Source organism: Pipistrellus hanaki (genome assembly GCF_964339955.1).
Source record: "Pipistrellus hanaki genome assembly, chromosome: 11".
In the NCBI taxonomy this organism is placed as follows: Eukaryota; Metazoa; Chordata; class Mammalia; order Chiroptera; family Vespertilionidae; genus Pipistrellus; species Pipistrellus hanaki.
In genome coordinates this window covers 13,738,035-13,763,169 of record NC_140513.1, presented here as the reverse complement: position 1 = coordinate 13,763,169, position 25,135 = coordinate 13,738,035, and the positions used below count along the sequence as shown (strand labels likewise).

Below are 25,135 nucleotides of genomic sequence, written 5' to 3'. Positions count from 1 at the left end.
TTCTCATCCAGGGCCTGGGTCAATTAGGAAAGTCCCTTATGGAAAGTTAGTTCCCAATGACTTGTTTCAGGGATGGGGAGACTAAGGCCAGAGAAACCCCTGACCCCAGTTTCCAGCGAAGGTTAGCCTCAGCTTCCTTCCCCGCCCAACCTGAGTTCCAGGCAGTGGGGCAAATGCCGGGAGCAGCTGAGCCCTGAGTCCTGGGCGGTGGTGAGGGGAGCTGTCACAAGTCACAGTGGGGATGGGGGTGGGCTTGCCTTGAGCTTCTGTGTGGTGCTGCCCTGGGGGCCCACAGCCTCTCAGATGAAGCCACCTCTCTGCCTTCAGAGCCACACATTAAAAAGTGTCATCACTGTGGCTGCCATTGGTGGAGCAGTTACTGACCCCTGCACACAATGTGCTTCCTACCCCAGTCTCCTTGGTCTCCTTTTGAACTTTCGAGACCCCCCAGAGGAGGGTGCTTGATGCTGCATTGTTTTGTGTGTGAGTAGCGGCTCAGAGAGTTGGAAAACTTGCCCAAGGCCTACGGCCAGGACTGCTGATATGAGTCAGTGCTGGCCTCATTTCTACCTGGAATGCTGAATTTAAACATTGAGTGGAGGGTGTGGAGGACCTTTTCCCAAGGTCTTTAATGCCCAGTTCTCCTGCGCATCCCCCACCCCTTACCTGTTCACAACTTGTCACTCAGAATCTTTGACTCCATCTCCATCATTGGGGAGTGAATGAGGCTGGAGAGAGCAGGGGATGGGGGTCCAGGGCTGGGGGAGGAGCCACGAGCAGAGAAAGATTCTTCAGCTGCTGGAAGGTTTGGCTTCCTCTGCTACTGCTGTCCCCTTGCAATTCCGGCTCCTGGAGATAATGGCTTTCCCAGGGCTTCACCTTTCCCCTGACATGAGATGAAGAAAACAAGGTCCACAGTCCACTCCAATTCCTTTCAGAGAGGATTTCTGTTTGGAATCCCAGAACAAAATTGTGTGTGTGTGTATGTGTGTTTTGTTCTGTATGGTACAGATGGGGGGGAGGGTAAGGAAGAATTAATTTATGAGCCACTCTAGGGAAATAGAAGCGGAAAAGGAAGATGAGGAGGGTAAAGCTGGGAAGGTGGAGAATAACAGGCTTTCCAGAGTGACCCTGCCCTTAGAAATGCCCCCAGGTTTTTAGCACAATCTGCATGTGTTCCAGGAGGTGGAGGTGGGGGTGAGGGTAGGTGGGGGTGGGGTTGGGAGTGGAGTGGGGTGTGTGTATGGTTTCATTTGTGAACCTGTGCAGGGGCTGAGTTCTGGGAGGGGCCCAGGAGCAGCCCAGTGGGAGGTAGGATGGATTCAGAGAGAAACCGGGAGCACCTGACAAAGGCCTGAGAGATGGTAGGAAGGCTCTGGTGAGTCTGGATCTGGCTGAGTTCACCAAGTCCTCTCAGGGGTGGGGGCCAGCTGACCCAGTTACACGTTCCCACGTGAGGCAGGTGTCAATATTCAGCAATCCTATTTCTGTGCTCTACCCCTTAAATGAGGAATTTAGAAGCAACCTCATGTTTCCTAGTTGGTGGCTAAGGTAGTCAACCACCAATCTTCAGAATTACACAGTTTTGAAAATTCTGAGAGACAAACACATAAGAGAAAGACGTTTAGACCACGTGCTAGCTGCCAAATGCCTCATTTTTGTCCAGAGAGAAATAGGAAAATGTTTTAAAAGACGCATTGGCCACCCTGCCAACCCTTCCTTCTCTGAGATGTGCATTCCAGGTCCCAGGAATCACATCTACACCCACTTCTAGTGCTTCACTAAAGGATGCGATATTGGCTCATTTGGGTAGCTTCCAATCATGATGGATGGCCAATGCAAGCAATATATGAAGTCCAGAAAGAAAGGGCTTCATGAATTATTTCTGATGCTAATTGGCAAAATGAAAAATCATAAAACACTTTGCATGGAGAGGCGATTAGGGGATGTGTCGAAGGCCTCGGTGTTCCGTACCGTGAGAGTTTGTGTGCTTCTCTGTCTCATGTTTCTCATTCTGGGAGAAAATTGCATTTGATCCTCAGCAGGTGGGTTGATAAAGGCCAGGCCGCACATCCGGCAGTGTGATGGCCTCCTCAGCAGAGGCAGGGTGTTGTAGCAGGGCCCCACCTTAACCAAAGAAAACCGAAGTCTCCCACTCCTGAGGAGCTATTCGTGGGGCTGCAGCATAGAACAGATGGATAAACCTTTAGAGTCCCTAATCTACATCTCCCCGCACTTTACTTATTTCAAAACCCTCATTCCTCTCCATCAAATATGTTTTGAGCTCTTGCTAAATACCGGGCATTGGGTCCTCCCGGCAGCCTGTTTTATGACCACCAGTAAAAAGAATGAGCATTTTTTTGTACATTTATATGGTTCTGGGCACAATACTAAGTATTTTATGGACATTATCTCTTGCATTCATGGCCATTTTAATCCCCATTTTAGAGACGAGGAAACCAATTTAATATGATCTGTTACAAGTCCATAATCCTTTTTCTGAAACCCTAGGGACTGGAGTGCAGAATTTTTGTGGTGCAGATTATATATCATATATTATGTGAGACCCCTAGTGCAGCAGCACCAAATAATAAAATGCACCAATATTTATGCAAAGAGACGTTTAAACTGTCTCGCTCAGCGGGATAAGGATTACAAATAGCCTCATGTCATTGAGGGCCATGATGCCAATTGAATTACAAAAAAAATGTTTTGGTTTTCAGAGCTTTTTGGAGACATGGATAAGGGACTGCCACGTGTTCAGGGTCCCAGTTTCATGTGTATCGGAGCTTGGTCCCCAGTCTCTGCCTCCATGTGTTTGACCATTATCCACACTTCTCTCTCCAAAGTATAATTGACTTCTCTCATTTATAGCACAGGCCACTGGAATAACCTGCCGCCTCACTTTCCCAGGTCTGCCTTGCCTCCACATTCATTCCCCACCCCAGCACTCCCCAGCCCTAGTGGGAGTTAGATCAGGTGATAGCCCAGCTTTAGATGCTTTTGTGGGTCCTCACCCCCCTTTCCACACCTTCCAAGGCTCTGTCTGCCCTGCCCATCCCGCCCTTGTTCCAGCTACTAAGGTGAGAGAACTTTCTCATTTAGGTTTTTGCTTTTGTCTTTTATTCAAACACACGAAGCTTTTTCTCCTGTCATAGTTGCTCTCCAAAATATTCTCATCCCTTCTCATGGCACACTTTTCACCCCTCTCCATCCCGTCTTCATTCCTTCAGAAGCTTCAGTCACTTCCCCAGTGAGGTCTTCCCCAGCCACCCGAATTAAAGTACTTCCCAACCTGCTGTTCCCTACCCAGCACCCTTACCCCCTCAACCACAATTTCATGCAGCAATCAAGAAATACTCATGCGCTTACTATGCATCAGTCATTTACTTGCTGTGGATGTGGAGGGAAAAGGCTGGGTGGGGGCAGGAAGTGCGTGAGCCTACATGTCAAGGACTGAGCGGTTTCCCCTCTGAGCACAGGGCATGTAGTCAATGTATTAAAGGAATCAAAGCCAGGAAATGGATGGTTCCTTGCAGCCACTTGCCGAGAGGTGGGTGATCTGAGTACCGGCAGCTGGCAGCCTTGGGAATCACTTCCAGTTACTCCCTCATGCTCCCCATTCATGGTGGGCCTCAAGATCGTCCAGGTACTTATCCCTCTGAGCCCCAGAATGGCCTTAGCATCCTTCCCAGCAGAAGAGCCCTGTCAATTCATCAACCTGGCCTGATTTGCCATTGCAGACCTATGCAATTTAAGGTAGAGCACACTCCTTAGCTCTAGTTAAATATTCATAAACATTTCCTTTTAGAGAGGATATAGATGGAAGCATTTCTTAAAAACCGTATCTTACTCTGGATTTATTGAGTCTATTTTCCCCCTCTTTTTTTCTTTTCCCAGGAGAAAATAATGAATGTCAAAGGAAAAGTGATTCTGTCGATGCTGGTTGCCTCAACTGTAATTGTTGTGTTTTGGGAATATATCAACAGGTAATTATGAAATACGTTGAAATGATGTAGATGAAAGTGACTCTGATCTGCTAGTGTTAGCCAAGTCACCAGGTTGAATTAAAGGTAGATTTAACTGAAACCATCAAGAAGAGATTCCACCCTCCTGGCGTCCCTGAACCTTGGACTATCTTTATAAGCCTTCGAGCTCCGAGTGCCTTCTGGCTAATTCACTATCTTCCTTCCTGCCATGTTCCCAATGTCTTGATTTTTGTACTTAGGCAGTTCTGGACAGGCTAAGCACAGAAATAGTAAGGTCTTATTAAGCCCAAAATGTACTTTAGAATAATACATATGGCCAGATATAGAAATTACCTTTAAGAAATTTCAGACACAAATTCCATAAGAAATCCACCCTGGTTTATGCAATCCTGGATATTTGCAGAGTTTAATGGAGCAACTCAAGTTGTTGACTTTTGTTGCAAAATACACTTGAATCACTGGTGATTCATTTGTGCCTGGCCGAAACTTCCTTTCTTTTCTTTTTTAACTCTGGAAAGCAAAGGGAATGAAACATTCCCGAGTGCATTCACCCAAAAACACTGCTTCTGTGCTTCTGGAAACTACAGTGCCTCAGAGATTCCAGTTGGAGAGGCTTCTGATAGAAAGAGGGCTCCACAAACAGCTGCAAAAATGCATGATGCCTTTGACTTCAAAGGCCCTGGTACAGCACGTCCAAGAGGTCCATCGTACAGCTAGCTCTAGGCAGGGAGAGCTGTCCGGGCACCGTTAATATACTCATGGTGAAGTGTTTTAGTAGCCCCCATATTTCACCATGACAGCCTGGATTAACATGTGAATGTCTTCCAGTTCTTAAATTCTAAGATGAGCCAACAGGACCGTTGTGGCTACCAAAAAAGGAACTGCACCTTGAGGTCCATCAGTAGAAGAATTGCTCCAGAATTGAGGAGTCTTCCCCCTACACCCTGGGGTGCTGCATAATCTAACTGCTTTGGGAGTGTCATTCTGACACAACTCATTGCAAGAAAAACAATATGAGTGTGACCAAGTTAGGAGGCCTACAAAGCAGGTCTTTCAAATTGAGGAAACTGGGGGTACTTAGTCCAAAGAAAAGATGAATCAGAGTTAGTTGAAGGGACCCTGAGCCTGCTTAGGTACTCCAGGGCTGAGTTTGGAGTGAGGGCTGCCTGGGCTGATTCTGTGCCACCACTTATCCCCTCGGTGACTTTGGGCAATTTACACAGCCACTCTGTTCCTCATTTTCTCTATTTGTAAAAATGGTGACAGTGCCCTAACTGGTTTGGCTCAATGGATAAAGCATCGGCCTTCCAACTGAAGGATCCCAGGTTTGATTCCAGTCAAGGGCATGTACCTTGGTTGCAGGCACATCCCCAGGAGGAGGTGTGCAGGAGGCAGCTGATTGATGTTTCTCTCTCATCGATGTTTCTAACTCTCTATCCTTCTTCCTTCCTCTCTGTAAAAACTCAATAATATCTATATCTATATCTATATCTATATATATTTATATTTATATATATATATATACTTAAAAATGGTGACAGTAACAGTACCTGCTTCATAGGTTTGTTGGGAGGATTAAATAAGATATTGAGTATAAAGCAGGTGGGGCAATATCTGGAACTTAATAAGCACTCAAGAGATGCAAGCTGCAATTTTCATCTTCATTATAATCACCATCACCATCGTCCTCTCCTTCAGAGGCAGACTAGGACAGGGGTTTTGGCAGATGGCAGGAAGCTCTAGCAGTTCCAAGAATCCAACAGAACAAGTAACCTTTGGGGGTCCTGCCTGAGTTAGGATGCTTGTGTGAGTAACCTTCAAGCTGTGAATGCTTGATTGGATGACCATGGTGCTTTGAATTGCAGCCAGAGTTGTGTTTCCATATTTTGAGGGTTCACAAATTAAGTTATTGGAGTCAAAGGCACAAATGTGCATATTGGTAATAGCATCCCATAAAGAGGATAGTCGGGCAGGTTCTGGCTGCTCTTCAGGTTATGTGGCCACATCATTCTTCAATGTGCGGAGTTTACTTGAATACCTGCAAGGGGCTTAAAGGGCAGGAGATCCTTTGCCACCTTATGAACTGGCTGTGTGATGATTTGAGATGAGCTCAGTGCACTAACCTTAGACAGGTGGGCAGTGATGGGCTAAAAAGGATTTTAAAATAACTGAACAATCAAACGATTAGTAAATAAAGCTGCTGTCAGCAGCGCATCGGCACTAATGTCACCCAGGACAGCGTTTGTTTTGATGCTGGATGGAAAAAAAAAATCTTAGAGTCAGAGGAAACTTTGATGTGGCCACAGTTACAGTAAAAGAATGATGATGATGATGGCGATCATGCTGATAGCAGCTACCAGTTACTGAGTGTTGGTTTGCGTGTACTAGGAACTGTGCTGTGCACGCCCTCCAGCTCTTAGTCCAAGTTTCTAGATGAGGGTGGAACAGTGCCTCTGAAGCTCTGAGCTGGATGTGGCATTAGGCTCTGCAGTCATTTTGTTTTCTGAGGGAAGGTAAACCCTGGGTGAGGGGTGGCTGGGCCGTGGTGTTCCTGAGGAGATGGCAGGAGGAAATCCATCTGTGAGCCTCTCTCCGTCGAAGCCACAATGAAGAGCTGTCTTTTTTATTTACTAAGACTTGAGTCTCCAGAGACATCCTTACAGGGTAAATACTGACGTGACTGCCGTGCAACTTCCCATTATCCTGAGGTCATTGGTTTTAACTCAAGAGGAAGGTGGAAACCTAGGAGTAGCTAAAACCAGGCTCTCAACTCAGCCCGGGGCTTCAGTGATAATGGCTGCAAAATAGCTTTTCTCAGAATTAAAAGTAACATGATATGTTTTTCTTTCCCCTTTGCTTTTAGCCCAGAAGGCTCTTTCTTGTGGATCTATCACTCAAAGTAAGTGCTTTGAATTCTAGAGGTCTTTGGGACGGCCCACGGCCACTGCTGCACCTGCTGCAGTCCCTTCTTAACATGGCAGCCGGTGATGGCGCTGTGCTCAAAGGTGGAGGGCGGAGGTGGGTCCCCAGAGATCTGGAGAGCATGCCTCTGGCCTCCTAGACATGCCTTTATAGAGCCATGGCTGTATTTTACCCTTGCTTCTTTATCATGAAGGGTTTCTGTAAGTGGTATCCTTCGCAACATTTCTGCCTTCCCAATAAAGAGAGAGAGTCAGGGTGGATAATGGTCCCTTCTGCTAAATTTCCTTGGGACAAAGGACCATGAAAAAAGTTTGGAACTCTGATGAACTAGTGCAGTGGTTGGCAAATTCATTAGTCAACAGAGCCAAATATCAATAGTACAACGATTGAAATTTGAGAGCCAAATTTTTTAAACTTAAACTTCTTCTAACACCATTTCTTCAAAATAGACTCGCCCAGGCTGTGGTATTTTGTGGAAGAGCCACACTCAAGGGGCTAAAGAGCCACAGTTTGCTGACCACTGAACTAGTGGGTGTATTATTATTATTATTATTATTATCATCATCATCATCATCATCGTTGCCAGTAAGAACTATGTAAGCCTTCATTTTTCTATCTTTGGCTTGGTTGCCAGGAAGTCCAGAGCAATGTGGTTTGCTTAACTGCTTGTACTTTCCTCAGGCTTCATTTCTGATACAGCTTATCTCATGGCATTAAGTCTGGGTTTTTATGCTTACAAATGCCATGGGATCTTGGCATTTTCCCCCAACCCACTCAGCCAATATTTCAGCAACAAATGAAAATAGAGGTACAACCTTTATTCTTGAGAGTTGCTGGGATGACCAGGGTCATGTGAAAATACGTACCTAAATGACTAAGTAAATGTTTCTCTTTCTGTTCCCTCTTGTTTGTTTTATTCTGCTATTATTTCCCTGGTTATTGTAACTGTAGTTCTTAATCATAAACCATCTTAAACGCTTCCTGAAAGTGGATGAGTTTTCAAACAGGTTTCTTAATATTATCATGTCCAATAACAACACCTGAGCACTCAATTTGTCCAAACAAAAGGCCTACATTGCCTGGTTTCCCATATTCCCTTCCCCAGAAGGGCCGTACCTTGGGGAGACTCACAAGATGAGTGTGGAAACTTCTGCATGTTGTTGGGGAAGGTGGCTTCTGATTACAGATTTCTGACTTTCTGGTTCAGAGACCTTCAGGTTTCTGCAACACATAAAAAAGATCATATGCCATGATCAGGTGGCATATATTCCAAGATTCAAGGTTGGGACAATAGCTGCCAAACAATAAACGTATACACCACATAAGCAGAGATCCTCAGATTTCCTGAGGCTGTGACTGCTGACTTTGTAGCGACCTGAGTTCTCCTAGTTAAAGCAAAAGAGATCATTCTTGGACAGGTGTGCTGGTTTCTTTATTAAGATGACAACCTGTTACATTTATTTTCAACTTAGAAAGCTCTTTTATGTATGCTATTTCATTTAGCTACCTACACGGTAGGTTTATTGTTGTTGTTGTTGTTGTTGTTGTTATTATTATTATTATTATTATTATTATCCAGGATGGGGCAAAAGTAGACTCACAATTATAAACTTACTTTTGCCCCACCCTGTATTAGTATTATTATCTGATTTTCCAGAGGAGAAAAATAGAGATTCAGAAAGGGAAAAATTACCTATCATAGCCATACAATAGTAAGTGGCAGATCCAAGACTTGAGTTTAAGTATTACTGTCTGTCGTCATAGTCCCATTCCCCACCACCACCCCCGCCCACCCCCATCTTCTCTTTCTCTCCTACCCTGTGGGGCTCCCTGGATGATGAGTGAGTGCTGGGGCTGTCCCAGGAGGAGAGGTCTGGGTACTGTCAGGCCCGGCCTCTCTCATTCACCTGGAGCAGCTTCACTTCTGTCTGTTTTACCAGCTGACAGTTTTAAAATTTTTGTTTAATCATTTTCTGTCATAAAAAGAATTTGGAAAAACCCCAATCTAGGACTACCTCATTTTCTAAAAATGTTTCTCATCTTTTTCATTTCTTAGAAACCCAGAACTTGGTGACAACGGCAGTCAGAAGGGCTGGTGGTTTCCAAACTGGTTTGAAAATGGGTAAGGCTATGAGATGCTGGTCTGTGTTTCCACCGACTGAACATGTGTAGAGTCCAGATAAATAGTGTCATGACCATGGCTATCTCAGTCACTCATGTTTCTGACTTATTAAAATCATACAAGGAATCTATTTCATGGTTGACAATGGAACATTGAAGGTTTTTGTTTTTGTTTTTTAAGTTGGGGGTGAGTGGGGATTGGGCTGAAGTTCAGGTTGTGGAAAAGATTATCATAAGATGTCCTTATGTGGACTATTTGATAAAATCCCTCCTCCCCTGAAATCTGAGGGCTGGTGTGTTATTAAACTGCTAACTATGCTGTCTTGGATCATCATAACAAAGGGGGTACTGCACCTTTTCATCCAAAATATGTCCTTATGAATAACGTTTAGTGTTATGAACCTTCTCCAGCCAGTCACTAACTTCCCAACATGGCAGATACCCTCCCTGCCTTACTCACCCTGCTTTCCCTTTATACATAGGACCCAAAATTCCCAAGAGGAAGAAGACATAGAGAGAGAAAAGGAAGACAACGAAGAGCTTCAGCTATCCGACTGGTTCAATCCAGAGTAAGGGTGTCCCCCACGTGCAGTAAATCCATGGGTTAGCGGGAGGTGGCAGGGGGCTGTGTAGGCAACAGTGTCACTGAGCACATCCCTCAGTGGGGAGACAGAATCTTAGACCTTTAATGACAGATTAGATGAGAAACAGAGTCTGGATGTTTTGACTCAATTGCTGGAACAATAACACAGTGACTGGCCAGTGGTAGCAGGTGAATCACAAAATACTCAACTGTGGTCTTAAAGATGGCAGGTTATGGAAAACCACAGGATGGAGAGTCAGAGCAAGAAAATTCTCTCTGAGATTCAGTTAAACTCATCTGTAAAATGGCAACGGTGATGCAAAATGTCAGGGCCACACATGCATCCTTTCAGCATGAAATTTCAGCAAGAAATATTTATCCAACATCTATGATAGGCTAACTGGTGTTTTTCAAACTACCAGTCACTCTCCATTACTGTGTTCAGATAATAGCTTAATAAGCTTTTCTTTAAAAATTGAAAATAAATAGACAATCAGAGGGTATAACAATAGAGATTAGGTTTTAAAAAACTTATAAATTTGGGGGTGGGGAGGAAGCACACAAGCAATGTGTCCTATCTATTAGCATTGCCCAAGCTCAGCAGACGATATATGGTGGAGATGGAGGATGAGAAGCCATCAGAATACAGGTGCCAGTGGGATCTGCCACCTGTCTCAGACCACCCTCTGATGAGGGTGGCACACTTTTACGGTGACACTTGTACTTTGCTGAGCAGGATTTGAGTGGCGGGTCAGGGCTGAATTACTAGGAACAGAGAGGAGGGCCACCAGCTGTCATTCTCTTCAGTCTCCCCCATGCATGGCTCAGCTTCTCTCTAAAGCACATGTGTCAAACACAAGGCCCGCGGGCCAAATCCAGCCCGCCAGGCCTTGCAATGTGGCCCGCACCGCGCTGTCATCACTGCACTCCGCTGTCAGTTTATGACATTGTCAGTTTATGACTGTTCAGTAAACCATTCGGCCCGCGATTTAGGCTGGATTTTAGATTTTGGCCCCTTCTCTGATTGAGTTCGACACCCCTACTCTAAAGGAATGGTGAGCAGATATTTAAAGAATATTGGTTTGAATTTAAGCCTTCTCAGGCACCAGAGTGCATTTCTCACAGAAATGACTAGATCAACAATGGAATAAACAAATATATTTACTATATAAATGTATTCTTTTCTGTAAATTACCTAAAACATCACAGTATGTTGTGTACACATTTCTACATCAATATCTCTCAGCTTCTTTGACACCAGATCCTTGTATTTTTCCTCCTACTCCCCATTCTCCCTTCTGTCTCCTTGACTGGGGCTTCTCCTTTCCCGCCTTCGCAGATTAGAGCTTCTGGAGGTTGAGTCCAGTATCCTCATCTTTTCTTTACACACCATCTTCCATGTGCTCTCACCCATTCTCAGGGCATTAGAGGACACCTGTATGAGACTGATACCCATGTATATCTTTAGCCCAAAGGTTTCCTCTGAGCACTGACTGTCTAACTGCCTGCGTGCTGTCTCTGCATGTCTCATGTGATTCCACCAAACACTTATTCCCATTTCCCATCTCAAGCCAGGGTCTAGGACAGCTCTCTGATTCAGCCTCCTCCTCCACCCATCCTACAGTCTAAATTAGGGGTGTCGGGGCCAAAGAAGGGGCCAAAATCTAAAATCCAGCCTAAATCGCGGGCCGAATGGTTTACTGAACAGTCATAAACTGACAATGTCATAAACTGACAGCGGAGTGCAGTGATGACAGCGCGGTGCGGGCCACATTGCAAGGCCTGGCGGGCTGGATTTGGCCCGCGGGCCTTGTGTTTGACACATGTGGTCTAAATCATTAATGTGTTTCTGTTAATTCTTTCTCTAAAATTCTTCCCACATCATCTTATCTGCATTTCACAGCCCCCACCCTTGTCCCTGTTGCCATAGGCTCTTTGCTGGGTCTCTCCAGCAGCTGCTGCCTAGAAGGCGTTCACTAAGTAATGTGTGCATTCCACATCTTTGTTGACCTGCACAGTTAATGGAATTTTAACAACACTTGGGTAGATACCACAATGTTCCCACAAATGAGTGCATACAATGAAAAAGCTACCAATCTCACGAGTGTTAGGTTTTGGTTCTGGAGCCCTTTTAACTTGTGGTATGCCTTTGGCCTGTACTGGTGAACTCGGTGGATACTCTGCTTGGAAAGTTTTGGGAGCAGCTCCGAGTCTTTCCCAGCAGCACTTCCCCTCCTTTTAGAACCCCATCTTTGTGACCTTGAACATCTTTGGCAGTTGAGAGTGGCAAAGGCTAGCTCTTGCACATGAGTCTTGATGACTAAGACACCTTGATACAGAGGTTCATTCAGGAAACTGATCTTATCCTGTCTCCCATCTCCTCCCCACCACTCCCTGCGAGTCATCTGGCTTCTTTTCTTAGTCAGGGGAGCTGACATATTGGATTTGCCAGTGGAATTTAATAGTTAACAGATGGGAAATAGAACATTTTTAATTAAACATTAATTTTTAATAGTGCTATTTTTTTTTTTCCTGCTCAAAGGAACTTTCCCAGCCAAGTAACCAAACTGAGCACTGGTTTTCTGACTCAGTCTTTCTAAAAGTTGTGGCCCGAGTGGTCATGCAGTTGAAGTGTGTGTAGCAGGCTAGCCACCTGTCAGGACTGAGATTCACAAGGGGGAGTAGGGGGTGGGAAGTTCTCATTTCTCTGATCCCCGTGCTCAGCACTGGGCCTGGTAAAGGAGAAGGAACTTCCAAAATGTATACCAGGAGATTGAGTGCCCTGGTCTGGCCCTTCTTATAAATTAAATGGCTCAAGACCAAGTTCCTTTCTCCTATCCTGCCTCATTTATTTGTAAAATGGAGATGATGACAGCATCTATTTTATAATCCATGGTAAGGATTAAATGAGGCAGTGAAAGTCAAGTACTTAGGCCCTATGTACCATAAGTATTCACTACACCAGTTCCCTTCCTTTCCTCCTCTTTTCCTTTTTAAGAAATTAATATTACCTGCCTATCAGATGTCCAGCTCCTACACAACTGCATGACTTAGGCTGGGTCAGAACTGTCAAAAGGTCCTTGACAAGCTAAAACAGGACTGCAGTAAGGTGACAATGCATGGGGGAGTTTAAGTTCAGAAATGTTGGTTATGTGGGGTGAGTGAGTGCGCTTGTGTTTTGAAATTCTGTCATTCAACAAAGCTGGGGGTTTTGTGTGACTAAAGCACTATATAAGCTCCTAAAAACAAAAGGGGAAAAAGCTCATTTCTCATTCTGCAGTTATAAAACTACTGAAGTAGCTAAATTGAGTGTAAGTAATGGCAGACCCAGGTTTTAGCCCCAGCTTCATCAGCATAGCAAGTAAATGTCCGCACAAGAAGTGATATAGGGTGGTGGCTCAGAGCACAGACTCCAGATTTAGCCTATCTGGGTTCAAATGCCAGCTTTGCCCCTTACTAGCTATGTGACCTCAAGCAAGCTATTTAACTTCTCTGTGTACAGTTTCCTCTTTGATAAAATGAGAATCAAAATAGCATCCACCTCTGAAGGGTGAAACTCTTAGCACATTACCTGGTCCCACAGGAAGTGCTCAGTGTGTGTTAGTTACCATCATCGGTGGTCAACTATGTGGCCTTGAACAAGTTAACAAATCTTCCTGAGCCTTGATTTTCTTACCTGTACAATGGACATACTACATGGCACAGCAAGTAAATGTCCACATAAGAAGTGATATAGGGTGGTGGCTCAGAGCACAGACTTTGCCTCCAACACTGGCCTTCTTCCTGCAATGGATGAAGTACAAGCAAATGCCTAGCAGGATCAGGCCTATGTATGCTGGAATTTACATAGAAATGTCTGTTTCAGTCTCTGCTTCCCAAGGGGGGAAATGCTGCTACTTCCTGAGCAAAAGAGGGTCAGAGCTGAGTCTCTACCACCTACTCCGGGCTGAGTATCAACTTGCACTGGGCCTCAGCTGCTCCTGAGCCTTTCTGCCTTTACCTTCAGCTTGTTGTAGCTCTGACGTTGCTTCCTGTGTTTGTATTGGCTTTGCCAAGTTCCTTTCAAGTGTTCTGAGTGCAGACAGTATGCTTTTCCCCTCCTGTCTGTGCTCCTAGTCAGGAGGCCCATGTCTAAGCTGGGTTCTCCAGCCTGGGCTATAGGGGCCTCTGCTGGGTCTGTTCTTTTCTGGGGCGGGGGGAAGACACACACTCTCCTTATTTGGGAAATAAATGATAACACCAGAACCCCCTAGTCTGGTTTGGTCCTCTAACAAGGTTCCTACTCAGAAATCCTTTTATTTCTGAAATGTGAAAGGCACATTGAAATGGTTTCTCTCTTTCAGCCCACTGCCCCTTTCTCATCACCCTGTATCAAGGATCCGGTCTTTCTTAGGCTCAGATGGTACCCGCAGGGATAATAACTTAGGAAAGGGCTTAGGAGATAGGAAAGAGGATATGAAATGAGCCGGGAAGATCCCCATAACAACATCCAGGGGCACCTGGGCCTCCCATCCCACACCTGGAAGAGGCTGCCCCTGAAATGTCCTATGACGCAGCCAGGATTCAGGGACAATGACTGCAAATCCCAGCTGAGCCCAAGTTTTCCGCAGTCTCTGCCCCCCTCAGGAAAGCTGTCCCCACTCACAGGACTCTGTGTTTTGTCACTAGGAAACGGCCAAAGGTGGTGACAGTGACTAGTTGGAAGGCACCTATAGTGTGGGAAGGCACTTACAACAGAGCCATCTTAGAAAATTACTATGGCAAACAGAAGATTACCGTGGGATTGACGGTTTTTGCTATTGGAAGGTAGGTATCACCATTAAACTTGACATTGACTTCTTGTACCAACTGTCAAAATGCTTGTGATGGTCTCCCTGGGTCTACAGAGGCTGTTCATGACTTGTTTGAATGGTCAGATGGGAGGATGTTATAATGGGACCATTTCAATCTCATTTCTGCTCAGACCTCCCAAAAATGAGGACAAAACCATAGTTGGTGAGTGGACTCTTTCCAACCTCAAAGTGAGGTTTCAGGATATAAGTAAAAATGTCTGCTACACACACTGAGCCCAGAGTGTACAGCTCACCCCCAGCCACCTTCACCCCGATCTCCATGGCTTTCTCTGGACATTCCAAAAATGCCAGCGGTTAGTGCATCGTTCTTTCTTTCCATGCTCTTAGGACCCAGGACCAAGGACAAACGCTCTTAGAGCAGGTTCTCAGTGATCTAAGTGTGGTGGTTTTCCATGTAGGAGCTGGCTGATCACTCTTCCTTGGGTTCCTCCTGGAGGACCCAGGCCCACAGAGATTTGGCTGGCCAGAACTTCCTCTTGTAAAAGTTGGATAGGTTCCTCTTTCAGCTTCCTTTTCCTTGTTTAGAATGTTTCTCCCCAAATTTTAATCATTCTTACTTGAAATTGGTAGCTCGTAATATTAGTTTTAAAATACAATGCATTTCACTCTTTTGGAGATTTTTCAAAAAAACAAAACAAAAAAAGAAGCAAACGTTCAATTTTCCTATTTCTTTCCCAACCTCATCTCCTGGCTTTCTCATCAATACCTTTTCTGAAAGCCATGTGGAAAGCTGACCCCTTTGCCCAATACAAAGAGTTGAAGGTCCAGGTTGATATGAGCTCAAGCTCTGCCCACCATAGCACCTAAAGGAGAGCTCTGTAGACCTGATAGTCCTCCTAAGTCCTCCAACCCAGGGGTCAGAAGCCATCACCGGCCGGCACCATACTGATTAAGTCCTAATATCACTAACTGTATTGATCCCAGGGACCTATGTAGCATCTCTAACAGAAAGAGGTAGCTGTAGTTTTGACATTTTTACTAGAAGAATCAGTATTGTTGAGTCGGGAGCCAATATTCGCCCAGCTCACCTAATCCTTTGGCAATAGAAGGGACAAGCCAGCCATGCTGCAGGTTGATTTGATCCTGGTGTTTCCAAAGAGAACAGAACTGCCCCACATGACTTCAACCAACAGTTATGTCAATGAGAGAAACACCTAAACCTATAAAGAATTTAAAAATATATATATATTTTATTGATTTTTTACAGAGAGGAAGGGAGAGAGATAGCTAGAAAAGTCGATGAGAGAGAAACATCGACCAGCTGCCTCCTGCACACCCCCTACTGGGGATATGCCACAACCAACGTACATGCCCCTGACCGGAATCAAACCTGGGACCCTTCAGTCCGCAGGCCGACACTCTACCACTGAGCCAAACCGGTTTCGGCTAAACCTATAAAGAATTTTTATAGGATTTTATTTGACCCAAATTGATAACAGTTGTCGGGAAGCAAGACCTCAAATGTTTGAGAGAATGACAGTTTTGCAGTTTCTTTTATGCATTTGAAATTAAGGAGGAAACATAAGAAATATTACGTGAGTGCCGAAACCGGTTTGGCTCAGTGGTAGAGCATCAGTCTGCGGACTGAAAGGTCCCGGGTTCGATTCCGGTCAAGGGCATGTACCTTGGTTGCGGGCACATCCCCGGTGCGGGGTGTGCAGGAGGCAGCTGGTCGATGTTTCTCTCTCATCGACGTTTCTAGCTCTCTTCTCTCTCCCTTCTTTGTAAAATATCAATAAAATATATTTTTTTTTTAAAAAGAAAAGAAATATTACATGAGGGTGGAAGAAAGCATGGTGTATGGGATAGTTAAGATTATGTGCTCTCTTGAGGGTGGGACTCTTATTTCAAAGGTATGTTAACCTAGAAGCACAGAAACAATGGGCAGGGCTTGCTTAAAGTTAAAAATAAACCTTTTACTAAAGAAGTTATATGCCTGGGGCATGACTACCCACCATGATCTATCCAATTAGGAATTTATGATCTGATAAACTGGTTTACATTCTGTATAGCCCCCCTTTTTGTCCACAGTTGCAACTGCGGAACTAAAGGGTAAATAACATGTCCAGTGAAAGCCCTGTGCTCTCTGCTCTGAGGCAGGAGAGGACTATATTCATCGGCAGTAAATCTTCACAAGAGTGTATTTGGACTTTTAGGAGGTGTGATGTTTGGTTTATTTTCAAATAACAATGCAATCTCCGTGCTCCAATCTCTAAACAGCCTTAGACTACACAATGGCTCACGTCCTCCCCACAGGATTATTTCCCAGCTTCAGGGCACTACAAATTTTTCTTAAAGGTACAAAACACCAAAGAATTTCCTAGCCATCAGCCACAGAGCCATGTCGAAGTCCTTCTTTATACTGCTCAGATTCATGTTCTCCATTGAAGGACTCAGTACTGTAAATGCTTAGGTTTTTAGCGGCCTCCGTTATAAATACACTTTAATTGGGTAGTAAAGAAAGGGATCCAAGCAGCAACCAAAATGAAAAGTACCAGTTATTATTACTCACAAGACATCATGGTTGGCCAGTACTGTGATTATCCCATTAAATTCAGTCCATATCCACTGAGCATAAGTCTGGGGTTTGCATGAGTTGGGTCAAGCCGTCTTTCTACTCCTCCCTCTTGTCTCTGATCCACATGGCTTTACAAGGGAGTATGTAGCTGGGTTACAGAAGATATCAACATGGTATTTTTTGAATGAACAGACAAACATCTAAAATACTACTACACACCTATTTGAATGGCCAAAATCCAAAACACTGAGAACACCAAATGCTGGGAAGTAACAGGAACTTATTGCTTGTGGTACTACTCCTTTGGAAGACAGTTTGGCAGGTTCTTCACAAAACTAAGCATACTTTTACCATGCAATCCAGCAATTGTGTTCCTTGGTATTTACACAAAGGAGTTGAAAATATGTCCACGTAAAAGCCTGCAGGCAAATGTTTATAGCAACTTTATTCATAATTACCAAAAGTGGGAAGCAGCCAAGATATCCTTCAGGAGTTGAATGGATAAACTGTGGTACATCCAGATGGGAATATTATCTGTATTAGTGACAAAGAGGAACCTAAGTGTATATACTAAGTGAAAGAAACCTATATGAAAAGGCTACATATTGTATGATTCCATACTGTACGACATTCTGGAAAAGGTAAAACTATGGAGATAGTAAAAAGGTCAGTAGTTGCCAGAGCTGGGTTGAGGGAATGAATAGGTAAAACACAAGATTTGGGGGACAATGAAAATTCTGTATAATACATAATGGTAGATTCATGTCCTTATAGATTTGTCCAGACCCATGGGATGCATACCAAGAGTGAACCTTAATGTAAACTATGGACTTGGGGTGATAATGATGTGTCAATGTATGTACACTGACTGCAACACATGTTCCATCCTGGTGCTGAATGTTGTAAGTGGAGAAGAATATGGGAGAGAGGAGGGACAAGGGGAGTATAAGGAAACTCTGTGCTTTTTAAAAAAAAATTTTTTGAAAACATTTTTTAATTGATTTCAGAGAGGAAGGGAGAGAGAGAGAGAGAAATGTCAATGATGAGAAACATTGATCAGCTGCCTCCTGTATGCCCCCTACTGGGGATTGAGCCCACAACATGGGCAAGTGCCCTGACTGGGAATTGAACTGTGACCTCGTGATTCATAGGTCTATTTTCAACCACTGAGCCATACCAGCTGGGCAGGAACTCTATGCTTTTGGTTCAATTTTTCTGTGAACCTAAAAATGTTGTAAAAAATAAAGACTTTTTTAAAAAGAAAAAAAAAGTTTAAATAAGGCTAACTCAGAGGTTGTTTGCTTTGATATTTGGATGGGACTTATTATGGTGGTATCTGGACAATGGATTAGAGTTTTAGGTGATCAGTGGGAGGCTCACAGAGTGAATATGTAATATGGGAGGATATCCATGTCCCTTTACTCATTCTCTAGGTTCCAGAGTGGCAATCGTTCAGCTTAATGCATCCCCATAGGACCCAAGGGTCACATGGTGCATCTGGTAGGGTAGTAGCAACATTGGGATATAGGTTGGAGTTTTTGAGGGAGGCTAAAAGACTAGCGCCCCCTGATGTTAGTCAAAGGGTGTAAACTTCTAGTTATAACATGAGTAAGTTCTGGGGATCTAATGTACAGCCTGGTGATTACAGTTAGCAATACTATATTATGTAGATTTTTTAAAAATATATATTTTATTGATTTTGTAAAGAGAGGAAGGGAGAGAGATAGAGAGTTAGAAATATCGATGAGAGAGAGTCATCGATCAGCTGCCTCTTGCACACCCCCTACTGGGGATATGCCCGCAACCAAGGTACATGCCCTTGACCGGAATCAAACCCAGGACCTTTCAGTCCCCAAGCCGACGCTCTATCCATTGAGCCAAACCGGTTTCGGCTATATTATGTAGATTTAAAAGTTGCTAAAAAAAAAGTAGATCTTAAATATTCTTACCACAAAAGAGAAATGGTAATTATATGACATGATGGAGGTATTTTTTAACTAAGGTGGTAATCATTTTGCAATATTTTAAGTGTATTAAATCAACACTTTGTATACCTTAAACTTATTTTATATAGTGCTACCAATAAAGCTTGGAAGAAAAAAAGAACTCACATCCCCTTTGCCTAACCAAATTCTAAACCAAAACAAAGGGCTAAGGCAGATGGTAGTAAATATCATCTTCATTACAGTTGAGGCTGGCATTGGAGAATGTGGCTTATATCTTGTAGGCTCCAAGCCTCCTAACACTGAACCACAGAAGTAGAAAGACTCGGGCAACCAGGCAACTATAGCACTAGAAACTCCAGGCCTCTGTACATTAGAATGGTGTCTGTACCACTAAACATCCTGTAAGGCCCAAAGCATACATACTATCTCCAACACATACAGTTTCCAAGAATGAGAGGAGAGGAGGGACAGGGCCATTCATGGCCAGTCGCCTTTCCAAAATTGGCAGCCAGTAAGTCCCTCCACTTCCCCAAGGCAGAGTGACTGAACAGTGGAGAGCAGTGAGGAATGTTATAGTAACAGATTTATCTCCACATGAAAACATACATCTGCGATAGGAAAAAAATAGTTGTCTCTTGAACTTCAAAATACAAACAAAATTATTAGAAAGTACATGGTCTCCTACAAAGTCCCAGAGGTTACATTGATCCCTTTCTTCTTTCTTTCAGATACATTGAGCATTACTTGGAGGAGTTCTTAACATCTGCTAATAAATACTTCATGGTTGGCCACAAAGTCATATTTTACATCATGATGGATGATGTCTCCAGGTTGCCTTTGATAGAGCTGGGTCCTTTGCGTTCCTTCAAAGTGTTTGAGGTCAAGCCTGAGAAGAGGTGGCAGGACATCAGCATGATGCGCATGAAGACCATTGGGGAGCACATTATGAACCACATCCAATACGAAGTCGATTTCCTTTTCTGCATGGATGTGGACCAGGTCTTCCAAGATAACTTTGGTGTGGAGACCCTTGGCCAGTCAGTGGCTCAGCTACAAGCCTGGTGGTACAAAGCAGATCCTCTTGAGTTTACTTATGAGAGGAGGAAGGAGTCTGCAGCATATATTCCGTACGGTGAGGGGGATTTTTATTATCATGCAGCCATTTTTGGAGGCACACCCATTCAGGTCCTAAACATCACCCAAGAATGTTTCAATGGAATCCTCCAGGACAAGAAAAATGACATAGAGGCTGAGTGGCATGATGAAAGCCACCTAAACAAGTATTTCCTTCTCAACAAGCCCACTAAAATTTTATCTCCAGAATATTGCTGGGATTTTCAGATAGGCCTGCCTGCAGATATTAAGTCTGTCAAGGTATCTTGGCAGACAAAAGAATATAATTTGGTTAGAACTAATATTGACTGACTTTATTTTGTGCCAGTCGGTTTCTGAATTTGAGAGAATATTCTGGCTATTTCTTCGGAAAAGTAACACTTAATTTTAACTTGAAAAAATACTAACAAAACACAAACCCAGCAAGTACTACTCCTCATAACTTTGAGCCTTGTAATATGGGAGCATGAACCTCTGGTAATCAGATGTAAATTCCCAATGATTTCTTATCCTGGGTTTGGGGAAACTATATCAGATTAACTTTAAAAAAAATTTGTCACAGGCCATAAAAAAGCCAGAAACACTCTACATATGTCAGATAATGTACTGGAGAAAAGGGTGCTGAGTCTAAGGAAACATCGATTACTTTACAGCAGAACTTGCAGTGAGGACACCTTCTACCTGGCAATCCTCAAATGGTTTCAGTAGCAGATCACTTCAGGCCTTTTGGAGTATGTGTGTCTTTTTCTCAGGATGTTGTTTGGCTTCTGTGCAAAAGACTTGTTGAGACTCCTGGTAGTTATCATGGTGGTAAATGTTTGGAGTCACAGGGAATCTGAAGGAAGTGGAAACAAAGCCTCAAAGTAAGTTTCCCAAGAAATAAGAGAGTGGAAAGATCATGGTTGGGCCATGGCACCTGAGAGGTCACAGGAGAAGGATTGGCACTTAAATATATCATGGATCCAGTTGCTAAATGGGAAAGGGATAATGTGGATGGTCTCCAGCCTCCTTAATCCCATGACAACCAGAGCAGAGGAGACTTGAATGAAAAATACTTCGTTTTGCCCAAGTCACATTCAGTCTGCCAGATTCTGCAACTGTGTCTTCAGATCCTTGGCCAGGAAAAGTGGATGGTGTCAGAGAAGACAGAAGTCTAAAATGGACTGAAGAGGCTTTCAAGGAACTTTCCAGTCTGAGGTTTCATGACAACCATCATCAGAAAGTCCAACTGCCATTTGCTCTAACCCTCAGCTTATTGTGCCCAGTTTGGAGGGCTGACATCAGGAATGGATTGGAGGAAAAGCCCTCCCTCCAAATAACCTAATTTCCCCCTGCCTCATCTGCACTACTGAGGTGTAACAACCAGGCGCATTTAATGGTTAATTGATTTGATATCAAATGCAGACAGGATGGCAATGGGAGATCCAGTCCTCATAACTGAACAGCTTAACATTCAATTCCCTTCTCTAAGAGAAGTTATAAAATCCTACCTATTATTTAAAGTTAAGCAATTCAATGTAAAGGAAGTTAGAAGGCAACATTTACATATTTATATTTTGCTTGTGTTCTAGTTAAAGTCATGTTTCCTTTTTTAAGTGATTTATTTGAAGAATCATTGTGCTGGCTTGATGTTCAGCATACTGGGCTTCTCTGATAAATTGAAACCTACATTTTCTGTACTGTTGCACTGTGCCTTCTACTCTTCACTTCTTGCCACAAAATAATCACAATGCAGCAAAACAAAACAAAAACCAACAAAAATCCCAAGAAGTGGACTTTAAAGGTGATTACATATTCATTAGGACTCTTGCTTCTCTCTAACTCAAGTTTTCTGAAATACATTCTAGAGTAGGGAAAGTTACTGGTTTAAGTCTTAAACCAAAGACATTATCTGTCCTAAAAGATGAAATGGATGATGTTTATGAGAATCTCGATTTTTTTATTCATTTAAATTTTAATCCCAAACAAATTCAAGATGTCATGAATAGTTGTTCTTAAATATAAAAAAATAAAAATAAAATTCCTGATTTATAATTGAATAAATTATTTTCTCAGTATATTCTTGTCATGGATTGTGCATTTTCTCCCAAAGATGTTCAGAATTGTTGATTCTAGAGTTTTAAATTTTTAGATTCCAAAAAATCCTCATGTCCTTTTAAAAATGTTTCCACTATTCCAAAGATAGAACATAGTTGAGATTTGCAAATTTTAAAAACAAATGCTCATGCCCTAGCTGATATGGCCAAGTGGTTAGAGCTTTGGCCCACACCAAAGGGTCGAGGATTCTATTCCTGGTCAACCCAGTGAACCATATCTGACTTGCAGGTTCTATCCCCAGTAGGGGTGCATGTGGGAGGCAGCCAATTGATGTCTCTCACATACATGTTTCTCCTCTTCCCTCCTTTCCACGCTCTAAAAATCATTGGAAAGAATATCTTTGGACACCAAGGAAGCATCATCAGAAGCTCTCAATTCCTTTAGTAGGCATTAAAGAACTTAGTCGACCAAAAACTCTTCAAAAGTAGAATGTAAGTCTAGACTTACATATAGCCAAGTTTGAGAAGCAATCCACAAAAGCTGAGCAAACAAGGGCACAGGAAAGTTAAGGGCTAAAGGAGTGTGGAGGAGGGAAGGGTGGTGAAGTGCAAATAGACTTGAGGAGATGACTTTGAATTGAGCTTTGAAAGAGAGAGGGGATCATTGTGAGAGTAGAGATAAAATGAGACTTCAGAGCAGCAGATGTAAACTTTTACAGAGATCCACACAAATGGTGTGAAAAGTAGCAAAGACCAGGAGAGCACTTTGACTGGATGAGGGCTCCACATTCGTTCAACATGTGTGATCCTTTCTCCTCCCAGCAATGCTTGGTCTCCTTTACGGAGTATGTGTGATTTCTATGGAAACAGATGTCATTGTTGGAGCAAAAGATTCAGACCAAGCCGATAGCACCTTTCATTCCTTTGGTGGCAATGATTGATTTGGGGGTGGGCAGGTGACCTACACTAGCCCAATTAATGTGCATCTCAAGTCTTAGGAAATAAGTATGTAACATTGGGAGCTGCTAACACCTCTGGTGACCACAAGGGAGATCAGCTTTAGGATGAAACTGACAACAGGAATGGAAGAGCAGAGAAAATGGAAGGGAATGCAGTCCTTGGTGACAACCCTAAGCCACTGGCTCCTGTGGGCTTTTCGAACCTGTGTGCCAATAAAGTACTGTTATCGTTTAAGTCCGTTAGAATTGAGCTTTCTCTTATAACTGAAAATATCCCCCACTAAACCCTTCTAGAATAATTAGTTCCGATAGGCAGGCCTATAGTATGTCTTTGCATCAGCTCCAGAACTTGTTCCATCACTTATCTCAGAGGCACTGCTTAACAAATACCTGTAAGATGAATGAATGAATCATTATATCTACTCCCATCATGCCTCAAAGAAGTGCTTTTCAATTAAAAAAATTTTTTTTTCATTTTGAACTCAGATTTTTTTATATCTGGCACCTGGAAATTTTCCTCCTGTAGTTCACAGTACAGGAACGCAGGAGGGGCAGCTTGAGCTTTAGGCTCTAACCTGGTGCATAACCTACTGAGTTCAGTGCTGCTTAAGGTCAGTAGTGCATGAGACAAATTTGCTCCATCAATATAGAGCAGTGGTTCTCAATCAGGATGGTTTTGCAGCATTCCCATCACCACCTCCACTCACCAACCCTCACCCTGACCTCAGGAGACTTGGCAATGAGTGAAAATATTGGTTGTCACAACTTGTGGGGAGAGGGGTTACTACTCATATCTATTAGGTAAAGGCCAGAGATGCTGCTAAACATCCTAAAATGCACACCACAACAAAGTAGTGTCTTGCTCAAAATGTGATAAGGTTGAAGAACCCTAATGTAAAATCCCCTTGAACTTCATTAAGAAACAAATATGGGAAAGCCAATATGCATAATGCCCACCTGTCTGTACCCTGGAATTAGTCTTTGATGAGTGTCAAAAGCTTCCAACTCACTTCTTAGTCCTATAACATACACAGCTAAGACGAAAGAATAGTGGACACTGTAGGACAAGAATTTCCAAAGATAACACTGTTATTCTAAGCAACTGCAGTGATTAAAAACATGTTTTCTGCCCTAACGGGTTTGGGTTCAGTGGATAGAGCATCGGCCTGCAGACGGAAAAGTCCCAGTTTGATTCTGGTCAAGGGCATGTAACTTGGTTGCGGGTACGTCCCCAGTAGGAGGTGTTCAGGAGGCAGCTGATCTATGTTTCTCTCTCATAGATGTTTCTAACTCTCTATCCTCCCTTCCTCTCTGTAATAAATAAATAAAATATATTATGTATATGTATATCTATATGTATATGTATATTTTCTGGACCTGGTTGAAGACTGGCCCTTTGTAGAAATAGCTATGGATTTTACATATAAATGAAAATAACTATAAATATTTAAAGTATGGGGCTTTGGAAAATCAGCCAAAGTTAGAACACACTTTCAATGAATTGACTGTAATTGTTCAGAATAAAAGGTGGTTATGCTAGCTAGGTGTTTTAGTTAAAGACATTTTCATTGCAAGGAACCAACATCCCCTGAGCTGTCTAAACCCAAAAGTGAATATTGAAAGGCTACAAAGAGTTCCACTGAATGCAAGGCAGAATTGACAACCAGGCATTCCTGCTGTGAGATCCTGTTGTACATAATACTTCCCAACTTTCTGTTTAGTGCTTTCACTGTGGTAGCTTGGTATTAGCTTTGGTGGGAGTACCGTGTCTCCCCGAAAATAAGACATCCTCCGAAAATAAGACCTAGGGCAACTTTGGGAGAAAAAATTAATATAAGACACTGTCTTATTTTCGGGGAAACGGTATTTATACCATGGGAATCAGCAAACATTAGAAATCAGGTCTGTTTTTCCTTTTCATCTTTATTTTTTAGGAGTTGGTTGTGTAAAATTTTAGTTGTTTACATCACTATACCCAGCCCATGAAGTGCCAGTGAAGTTCAAGGGCTTCAACAGCAGAAAAGAATGAACTTCTCCTAGAGGTCTGACAATATGGCCCAGCTCCAACTATTTCTGGACTCAGAGTTTCTTCCTT

At 43.2% G+C, this 25,135-nt stretch overlaps 1 protein-coding gene and 2 long non-coding RNA genes across 6 annotated transcripts in view; 1 reads left to right on the top strand and 2 right to left on the bottom strand.

Moving 5' to 3' along the window:
* LOC311630377 overlaps positions 1-8,960 on the bottom strand; it is a 58,051-nt gene extending 49,091 nt beyond the window's left edge. The window contains exon 1 of the long non-coding RNA XR_014796358.1: positions 8,028-8,960. This is a non-coding gene — a long non-coding RNA (uncharacterized lncRNA). The remainder of the gene's footprint in view (positions 1-8,027) is intronic.
* Positions 1-22,102, top strand: part of GGTA1 (glycoprotein alpha-galactosyltransferase 1 (inactive)) — a 53,099-nt gene extending 30,997 nt beyond the window's left edge. For all 4 annotated transcript variants that reach the window (XM_084899229.1, XM_084899231.1, XM_084899228.1 and 1 more), the window contains 6 exons: positions 3,901-3,989; positions 6,853-6,888; positions 8,968-9,033; positions 9,515-9,601; positions 14,284-14,421; positions 19,661-22,102. In XM_084899229.1, coding sequence (XP_084755355.1) covers positions 3,901-3,989; positions 6,853-6,888; positions 8,968-9,033; positions 9,515-9,601; positions 14,284-14,421; positions 19,661-20,357 — 1,113 coding nt within the window. In that variant the 3' untranslated portion in view covers positions 20,358-22,102. The remainder of the gene's footprint in view (positions 1-3,900; positions 3,990-6,852; positions 6,889-8,967; positions 9,034-9,514; positions 9,602-14,283; positions 14,422-19,660) is intronic.
* On the bottom strand, positions 9,608-14,277 carry LOC311630376. The gene is made up of 3 exons (XR_014796357.1): positions 11,439-14,277; positions 10,653-11,233; positions 9,608-10,443 (listed from the first exon to the last, which is right to left on the bottom strand). It is a non-coding gene; the product is annotated as an uncharacterized lncRNA (long non-coding RNA).
* Positions 22,103-25,135: the final 3,033 nt, after the last annotated feature.